The sequence below is a fragment of the Octopus bimaculoides genome, chromosome 28 (genome assembly GCF_001194135.2).
Source record: "Octopus bimaculoides isolate UCB-OBI-ISO-001 chromosome 28, ASM119413v2, whole genome shotgun sequence".
Lineage (NCBI taxonomy): Eukaryota > Metazoa > Mollusca > Cephalopoda > Octopoda > Octopodidae > Octopus > Octopus bimaculoides.
This window is the reverse complement of record NC_069008.1, coordinates 15310456-15320589: the sequence shown is the minus strand read 5'-3', so window position 1 is coordinate 15320589 and position 10134 is coordinate 15310456. Positions and strand designations below refer to the sequence as shown.

The following is a 10134-nucleotide window of genomic DNA, read 5'->3' as shown; positions in this document are numbered from 1 at the left end:
TCCACCCATTTACTTTATTCTTTTACTGCTTTGAGTCATTTCGACTGCAGCCATGCTGGAGCACCGCCTTTAGTCGAGCAAATCGACCCCGGGACTTATTCTTTGTAATCCTAGTACTTATTCTATCGGTCGCTTTGGCCGAACCGCTAAGTTACGGGGACGTAAACACACCAGCATGTTGTCATGGTGCATTTGCCACTCACTGGGCGGGGGGATGCAGCTGTGGCCTTTTCCAATGAATAGCGTCCAGAAAAACGTCACAGTGGTACTCCTGATGAACAATCCCCTTGAAGTCGAGGAAAACGGTCAACAGTATGTTCACATTGCTTCAACTCATTCATGCTTTCTTCAGACTCAAAGAGGTTGGGGGTCTTCCACTGCTAAAACTGAGTCTTTGTTTTGGGGTCATAGCCATAGACCCATAGACCCTTCTTCACCCGTTATGATTGTTTGCAAAAAGTTTTCATCATTCACGACACAATCAAGGAGATCTTGTGCAAATGAAACTCAAGTGTATTTTTGGTCAGCTGAAGGCAGTTTTGGCACAAACTTAGCATACATGTCTCATCTTCAGCAATAATGTTCTGAACTAAACTGCACATTCTCTGATACCTCACAGATGGTGATTCGACGATTTTTTCTCAGAGCTGTACGCACACCTAGGATGTCTTTTTTCAATTCTGCTGGTTGTGGGTCTCCCGGAACGTTCATCACTATTGACATCTTTTCAGCCACTCTGAGCTTTTAGCAAAGTTTGATGCAGATCCTCTGCTCAATTGTCTTACACGTTCCTTTCAAGCACTGCTGCAAACAGTGGACGTCAGCTAGAATGTTAAAACTTAGTACGCATGCTCAACAGAGTTTAAGGTCAATCTGTGTCAAGCAGCTTCACTCAGCTTGCTTTAGCTTTGTTACTATGGCAACAGTCCGGATACTTATTGATCAGAATATATATTAAGAAACACTCATAATTTCCGGACAACTTCATATTTCATTCGTTACTAACCATTCATCTCTTAGCTTTTGCAGCAGCTACCACATGAAGGAGTGAGTCTCCCAGCCAAACGCTTCCTCTGGCTTCACAAATGCTATACAGTGGTTTACTTCTTGTTTCATACTTCTGAAATTGCCCAACTACAAGGAGAGTATCAACAGTGCTTCTCTACAGCATGAAGCTAAATTGCATCTCATCGAGGCTAAGTCTCTTTCTAGTTAACTTGACTGACTCTTTCAATGTCTTTCATAGCCTGGTCCTATAATCTGAAATGTCTGCATTTACTTCTAAGGCATCTCCTTTACCTTTGAAACATTTTGACTATGATGCTGTTACACTAAGCATTGTTTAAGATACCTTCCTGGACAACCTTATTGATTAACTGGAGAGAAGGCTGTATCCGAATATGACACATATTTTATGCACTTTAAAAGTAATTCCTAATGGACAAGGGGCTTTCACAGTTTTAACTGTTACCAACAAGAATGGCTGGACCCTCTCTTATGTTCACATGGGGACAGCTCTCTCACATTTAGTAGCCTTTCATATTTATACTTCCTGTTTCAGATTACAATCAATTAATTATCCATCTGCACACACATCCTCCACTTCAATTTCTGCAAAGCAGATTACTTTGCAATTTTGGTCCTCAAGTTGTACAATGTTAGCATCCCTCTTTTTATCTATTTTGTCACTTACTAAATGAAGCCGTGTCCTAGCTTCACTCCCAGCTGTTCCCATTCTTCCAAATCTTCCACAAATGCCTCTTTGCCTTTATTTCTTATCATCGGTGAATGCAAGTCTGCAAATTATCCATCTATACAAACATCCTACACCACAATATCTGCAAACCTGAATACTTCATAATTTTTATGCTCAAGCTGTAGAATATTAGCTTATCTCTTTTTTTCTTTTTTCTCTACAGTTTTTTTTCCCTTACTAAATAGAGATGTTTCCTAGTTTCGCTTCCAGCTACCAGCTGTTTCTATTCTTCCAAATCTTCTAAGAATGCCTTTCTTCTTTTATTGCAGTATACTTCCCTGTTCGGCGATCACATCACCCTTCACCTACATGGCATTTTAGACCAGCTACAGATTTTTTATGCAGTTCTACATAGTTTGTCTCATAAGAGCTTCCATTTGCCCACTATATTATATATCTCAATTTCCTCCTTTTTATTAAAGGATTTAATTAGTACATCACATCTCCAATTGTTTTAAGGATCAGCTAAGTTTCTAAGACTTCCTCTTCCTGATTGGTTGAAATCTCTCACACATTTAAGCTCTAAGTCTTAAATCATTAACTTCTAATCCATGTTGTTGTTATGTCTTTGTAACGATGGCTGTCCCTCTGAGATATTGTTACAGACGCGAGTCATGGAGAGGATGTTTCTATCTGGCACTGTACCACACCCAGCCATAGTGTTTTTATCCTCAAAAGTTGGATCGTTATAATGTCCATTCAGTATGACAGTACAATTACTATATCAGTACAGACACGACTTTCACCACAGTCTACATGTACTCTCTCAATACTGGCTGACGTCACTTTACTTATAGTGACTGACACATTTCACTCGTCACATGCGAAGTGTCTATCATTATTACTAATTCCCTGCAACAAATGTGAAGTCCATCGTTTACTAGGCAATGACTTTCCTTTCACAAGTATCTGCATACCTTGCTTTCTGTTGAGAATGTAGCCAACCTGGCTTGTGTCAGCAGATTCATACATGGTCAAATGGTTGGTAGGTTTCCCAAAGTTCTGAAGTTAGTATTGAGAAAAACAGAGTGGGGTTGAGAATGATCAGGATATTCTACAAAACGGTTTCTGTCTGCTTTACAAAAATAATCCTAATCTGGACCTTTGAAAACGTATCTCTGCTTAATGTAAAGAAACTATTCTTCAGAAACTAACAAGAAAATCAGTCTGGTGTGGGGCACTAAACTATACTTATGCCTCATGTTTTTCTTCTGTTTTGTATTTGGGGGGGTCATTGTTTATGAACATATTTGACGACTTTACAATATTCCTGTGCATGAAAATGTTATAAAAGATGTTATTGTATAACATATTTAATGAGAGAAGCTTTTAAAAGATAATAAATATGCAGAAGTTTTAGAGATGTGATATTCAATAAGGAATATTCTGGGGATGCAATATTCAAGAATGAATAATGTATAGGGTTGTCAGTAGGAGAGAGAGTTCTGATATAGAGATCCTTACATCATGCAAAGAAAGGTGGTGAAAATTACAGAAACAAAACCAAAACTATCGTAAATTTATGGAAATACTTTAATTTCATTGCATAAAACACAAGAATATTAAAAACAAATCAGAAACTACCTTTTTCCTTTTTTCCCTGAATGAATATATTTATGTTTTGTTAAGTCACAATTTTGAGAGAATGATTTACCACAGATATCACAGTGATAAGGTTTCTCCCCTGTATGAATACGTTTGTGTCCAGTTAATTGAACACTTTGAGAGAATGATTTACCACAGATATCACAATGATATGGTTTCTCTCCTGTATGAATACGTTTGTGCCTGGTAACGTGACTACTTCGATAGAATGATTTACCACAGATATCACAATGATGTGGTTTCTCTGCCGTATGAACAGATATGTGTCTAGTTAATGTACTACTTTCAGAGAAGGATTTACCACAGATATCACAATGATATGGTTTCTCTGCTGTATGAATACGTTTGTGTCTTGATAAGGGATTACTTTGAGAGAATGATTTACCACAAATATCACAATGATATGGTTTTTCTCCTGTATGAACATGTTTATGTTTCGTTAAGCTATTCTTTTGAGAGAATGATTTACCACAGATATCACAGCGATACGGTTTCTCGGCTGTATGAATAGATTTGTGTCTAGTTAATGTACAATTTTCAGAGAATGATTTACCACAAATATCACAGTGATATGGTTTCTCTCCCGTATGAATGCGTACATGTGTAGTTAAGTAACTATTATGAGAAAAAGATTTACCACAGATATCACAGTGATATGGTTTCTCTCCTGCATGAATAGATTTGTGTCTAGTTAATGTACCATTTTCAGAGAATGATTTTCCACAAATATCACAGTGATATGGTTTCTCTCCCGTATGAATGCGTTCATGTGTAGTTAAGTAACTATTATTAGAGAATGATTTACCACAGATATCACAATGATATGGTTTCTCTCCTGTATGAATATATTTGTGTTTCATTAAGTTACTATTTTGAGAGAATAATTTACCACAGATATCACAATGAAATGGTTTCTCTCCTGTGTGAATAAATTTGTGTCTAGATAATGTACTACTTTCAGAAAACGATTTACCACAAATATCACAGTGATATGGTTTCTCTCCTGTATGAATACGTTTGTGTTTAGTTAAGACATCATTAAGAGAGAATGATTTACCACAAATATCACAATGATATGGCTTCTCTCCTGTATGAATACGTTTGTGCCCAGTTAAGTGAACACTTTGAGAGAATGATTTACCACAAATATCACAGTGATATGGTTTCTCTCCTGTATGAATACGATTGTGTTTTACTAAGTATGTATTTTCAGAGAACGATTTACCACAAATATCACAGTGATATGGTTTCTCTCCTGTATGAGTACGTTTGTGCGTAGTAACGCGACTACTATGATAGAATGATTTACCACAGATATCACAATCATATGACTTCTCTGCTGTATGAATACGTTTGTGTTCAGTTAAGTGATGTATTTGAGAGAATGATTTACCACAAATATCACAATTAAATGGTTTCTCTCCTGTATGAATACGTTTGTGCCTAGTAACGTCACTTCTTCTATAGAACGATTTACCACAGATATCACAATCATATGGTTTCTCTCCTGTATGAGTACGATTGTGTTTAGCTAATGTACAACTTTGAGAGAATGATTTGCCACAAATATCACAATGATATGGTTTCTCTCCTGTATGAATACGTTTGTGCCTGGTAACGTTACTACTTCGATAGAATGATTTGCCACAAATATCACAATCATATGGTTTCTCTCCTGTATGAATACGTATGTGTTTAGTTAATTGACTACTTTCAGAGAATGATTTACCACAGGTATTACAGAGACATGGTTTCTCTCCTGTATGAGTACGTTTGTGTGCAAGTAGGTTACTTTCTTCAAAGAAGGACTCTGTACATACATCACAGTCATATGCTCTCATCTTTTTTATCATGTGTTCAGAGAAAATCAATTCAACAATTTTCTCACTATTTTCCATTATTTTTCCTGTCAAAGCCCAGTTTATATATTCTTCTTCCTTTCTTCAGCTGTTGTATTTCCGTCCAGTGTTACTTTTGTTTAGCAACACTTTCTGATATTTATCCAACTTCAATGAGCACACAGGCTCCTCTTCTTGTAAACACCAGCCAGGGAGGTTCACAAATTTGGCTAAAAATATTATTTCAGAGCAAATGTGACACAGGAATTCAACCATAGATTTGTAGAAACAATCCGATACATCTGTTTCGCAAAATATTTTTCTTTAGTCGTTAAAACATGGTAGATATTGAGGATGTTTCTTCTGTTAAGTCAATGTCATCTGATGTTCTGAAATTAGAGAGAAACAACAGTGTAAGATTTAGAGGCTACTTAAAATATACAGATTTATTTATATTGAGATAAACTGTAGAATTAAACATTTAACCGAAGAACTGAGCTGGATGCCGACAACTCCGTAAAGAAGTGCTAGACTCTCAAAGAAGATGGGACACCTTGAAAGACCTATCAGGGGAGATGAAAAGGACGAAGATTCCTGGTGCTTTGTTGTACTCAAGAAGACGCACACTCCATAACAGAAGTGTTAAGACCTGTCCCTCTGGTCTTCAAAAGTGCTTGTGGACATTAAAAGCCCTGTAAAATGCCACCATATAAAAGTGACCCTTTGGTGCCACATAAAAGCACACTGCACACTGTGAAGTGGTTGGCATCCAGTAGAGACCATGCCAAAATGTGACTGAAATCTGCTGCAGCTCCCCAGCCCCGGTTAAACCATCCAACCCATATTGGCATGGCCAATGGAGGTTGAATGATGATGATGAAGTTAACATTTTAATTTATTAAAATCTAATTCACAGAATTTTGTGTGAAGCTTACACATTTGTAAACTACACTGACTCCTTTACAATGCGTAACAGTTTTAAAAGAGAACTACAGAGTAGTGGACACTAACGTTAGTCTTTCTCCAAAAATAGAACCGGACATTGTTTTTGAGACTATGTTAGTCATCAAAGAGGAGACATATGACTAAAGACATTCCATCCATGAAAATCCTGTCTATTTTAATAATGTTGTATATCTATGACAACATCATCCAATGCAGTCTTTCTTATTCATGACTGGGAGGTGAAATTAAAAGGAAATATGCAGTCATATGATCACATGGATAGTTGCAAAACCAGCAATTTTTATTACAGGTCAAACTAGAATGATGAAGGACTAAAAGTCAACTGGATTAGTGAAAAACAACAAAAAACTTTGATTTCCAGTCCAATCCTAGCGAGAGAAAAAAAAATTCCAATGATTCCGGGATGGGGATGAAGGGTCCCCCACTTCTTCCGGTCCAAAGTAAGGGATTTGCAGCATATTATATCAGGGTAATTGATCCCACGGAAAAAAATCCGAGTTTTTTTTTATGTTAGTGAACATCGTGTGGGTGTTAATATAAAAATTTACCAAAAAATGTATATTAAGTTAATATAGAACCGATTTTTTTCCCTGACAATGTACATTTCATAGCTAAAAATGGCAGCCAGATCCCGCACAAATCATAGACATCTCCCATTCATAAAACATAGAACAGACACAAATAATCGAAGCGCCAAAAACCGAAAGGCTACAGAATTAAAAACGCTGAATATTTTCATTGTTTAATACTTACAGAAATGTTTCATAAAGGATGGTGTTGTTATATATGTGTGCATCTGGTAGTCGAGAAATGCATTACAAACGAATTATCAGCTGAGCAGGATATCAACGGGAAGTGAAGGTATGCGCATGCGTATCTCCACTCCTGAAATATTTAAGGCTGCTAAGTCTAATTCTCTCCCCTTACTTATCCTTATATTCCTGTTGATGTCTGTGTGCGCGTCACGTGCAGAGGGACAACTGGGTAATGAAGTTATTCAGAAGGGTTGGCAAGGTGAAAGGGGAAGGGTAAAGTGTAGCGTCGGAAGAAACAGGGGACATTAAGCTAAGATAAGTTGGTAGATGTTAATATGGATGTGACTGAGTTAGGGCACTTTTGAACTTGATAGGAGGGAGGAATGAATGGATATAAAGTGACGACTGAGAAATTAGTAATTAGCGAAAGAAACAAAAAATTATAAAAGAAATGAAGTTGAGGTAGCTTTAAAGGTTTGAGGTTTTAGTAGATTACATGAACTGTGAGGAAAGTCTTGGAAATCGTTTAAAATATCAGAATGTTATGTCTTTTTTTCTGAAAATTTTTTAGTATTGTTTTTGAAGTTCAAAAGTTTACAAAATATTTCAAAACTTACACCGAAATTTTCTAAGGCTTCACGGTTTTATGATAAACAGACAAATGGCTCCATTGATGGACGGATAGATGTACAATTTGACAGACTGATAGAAGGATAGATAGTTGGATGGAGAGATAGACAGGCAGATAGAGACACAAACGAACACAAAGATAAACAGATTGACATATAGAGGGAACCTATCAGTGGCATGTGATCTGTGTGTAGCTTTGTTGCTTGTTCTTGGGTTAAGTATAACTCAGCGTATGTGAGTGCTTTCGGATCTATAATCCTCCATCAGATGTTCCATGAGGGTTACTGCTGGCTTTAGTTAAAGGCTCCAGAAGAAGTAAATTTCCAGCTGAGTTCATTCTGGGCATAGGGGCTGTCTGCCCTCTTTCTGATAAAATGTATCTCCTTTATTCAGATGTTGGCTGCAACTATACCCCTTGTCAGTCTATGGGTGGGAAAATACCACCCAGTGTTGGTGGTGTTGGAATACAGCATTGGTTATCATGGCCTTGTGAAAAGTGTTCCTTCACTCTGAGGTGAAGCTATCATTCAGTCAATCCTATATACATTTCCCTGCAAGTACAGGTCATCTTGTATATCACGAGTTTGAAAACATGGCCAGACACAGTCTGTTGGCCAATTGGCTTTGATGGGACACTGTTTCAGACAGCATGTGTCCTGTATGCTGTTATGTTAGGAGAGGTAGTGTCTGAGGGAATGGCCTAGCCACATGATTCTGACGGGTGGGGGGACAGAACTTTTGTTGTCGTCGCTTATCTGGTTCCCAATATGTTCCGCATAGCATTAGGTTATCCGAAAACTTCTGAGCATTTTAAAGCTAAATCTTCGAATGCTTCATTAAGCACACCTGAAACATGACAGTTAAAACTTTGGCAATGCTTGAGGTGGTGGTAGTGCATCTTTTCTTTGTTCGTGACTAAAAATGGATTTATCTTTCATTCTGGTTAGACTTTATGGACATTTGAAAGAGAAAACGGAAAAAATTCATATTCATGCTGTAATACTTTACGGTTTAAAAAAAAAAGGAGAAAATGCAGCAAAGACTTGCAGAAATATTTGAGATTTATGGTGGTTATGCTGTAGGTTTATTAACTACTTGAAGGTGGTTTGCAAAATTTAAAACTGGAGAATTTAGTTTGGAAGATGAGTCGTAGTGGAAGACATTGTAAGAAGATATTTTGAAAACAAAAACTGAAGAAAATTCAAGTATCCTGACTAGAGAACTTGCAGAGGAGTTGGAAGTTTCTGAAAGTACGACTTGTGAACACTGAGTGAAGCTAGGATACATTTTTTGCTATAATGTATGGGTTTCTCACAAACTCTCAGAAAAGAATTGCTTGGACCAGTATTCTGTTTGCAATATGCTTTTGAAATGGAATGAAAGCATGCCTTTTTTGAAATAACTTGTGAGTGGCAACGAAAAATGTATTATGTACAAAAGCACAGCGTGCAAAAGATCATGGAGTTTACGTAAGAATTTCCTGAAAACAGCAACTAAAGACCAATATTCATGCCAAAAAACACTGCTTTGAGTTTGGTGGGATCATAAAAGCATTATTTATTATGAGCTTCTCCCACAAAAGCAGACCATTAATTCTGATGCGTATTGTCGTCAACTGGCTAATTTGTATAGTTCTCTATTTAAGAGATGAGGAATTATGTACATTATTTACATTTGACAGATATTTGTCCTCATCTTGTCGTTAACATGCTTCGGCTGATACACCCTCCAGCCTTCATCAGGTGTCTTGGGGAAATTTTGAACCTGGGTTCTCATTCCTAAGGTATTTTTCGATGTTATTATTATTGTTCAGGTCACTGCGTGGAATCAAACTTAGACCCTACATCATATGCGAAGAAAACGGTGAACAGTGTCTTCACATTGCATCAATTCATTTTTCAGTCTCAAAGAAGTTGTGGGTCCTTCACTGCTAAAACTGAGCTTTTGTCTTTAATCAGTACATCACATCTCTAACTGTTTTAAGAATCCTGAAGTTTCTAAGACTCCCATTTCCAGATTGGTTAAAATCTTTCACACCTTCAAGCTCTAATAACTCATGTTCTTGTTATCTGTCTGTCTTTGTACGATGGTTCTTCTTCTGAGAGATATTGTTATAGACAGAAGTCATGGAGAGAATGTTCCAATCTGTCACTGTACCACACCCAGCCATACAGTGTTTTTATCCTCAAAAGGTTGGATCGTTATAGTGTTTATTCCGTATCACATTATAATTACTATATCAGTACAGACACGACTTTCACCACAGTCTACATGTACTCTCTCAATACTGGCTGACGTCACTTTACTTATAGTGACTGACACATTTCACTCGTCACATGCGAAGTGTCTATCATTATTACTAATTCCCTGCAACAAATGTGAAGTCCATCGTTTACTAGGCAATGACTTTCCTTTCACAAGTATCTGCATACCTTGCTTTCTGTTGAGAATGTAGCCAACCTGGCTTGTGTCAGCAGATTCATACATGGTCAAATGGTTGGTAGGTTTCCCAAAGTTCTGAAGTTAGTATTGAGAAAGATCAGGATATTCTACAAAACGTTTTTTTCTTGTATATTTTATGAAA

At 37.1% G+C, this 10134-nt stretch overlaps 2 protein-coding genes across 3 annotated transcripts in view; both read right to left on the bottom strand.

Moving 5' to 3' along the window:
• The window catches only part of LOC128251145 (zinc finger protein 836-like), a 49564-nt gene that overhangs the window by 31999 nt on the left and 7431 nt on the right, over positions 1–10134 (bottom strand). The window lies entirely within an intron of this gene.
• Positions 3272–10134, bottom strand: part of LOC106873058 (zinc finger protein 62 homolog) — a 17114-nt gene continuing 10251 nt past the window's right edge. The window contains exons 1-2 of one of the 2 annotated variants that reach the window (XM_052977608.1): positions 6919–7472; positions 3272–5588 (exon numbers count right to left, since the gene is read on the bottom strand). In XM_052977608.1, coding sequence (XP_052833568.1) covers positions 3337–5259 — 1923 coding nt within the window. In that variant the 5' untranslated portion in view covers positions 5260–5588; positions 6919–7472 and the 3' untranslated portion in view covers positions 3272–3336. Of the gene's footprint in view, positions 5589–6918; positions 7473–10134 lie in introns of those variants that run through there. The other variant, XM_052977609.1, reaches the window with a different exon arrangement.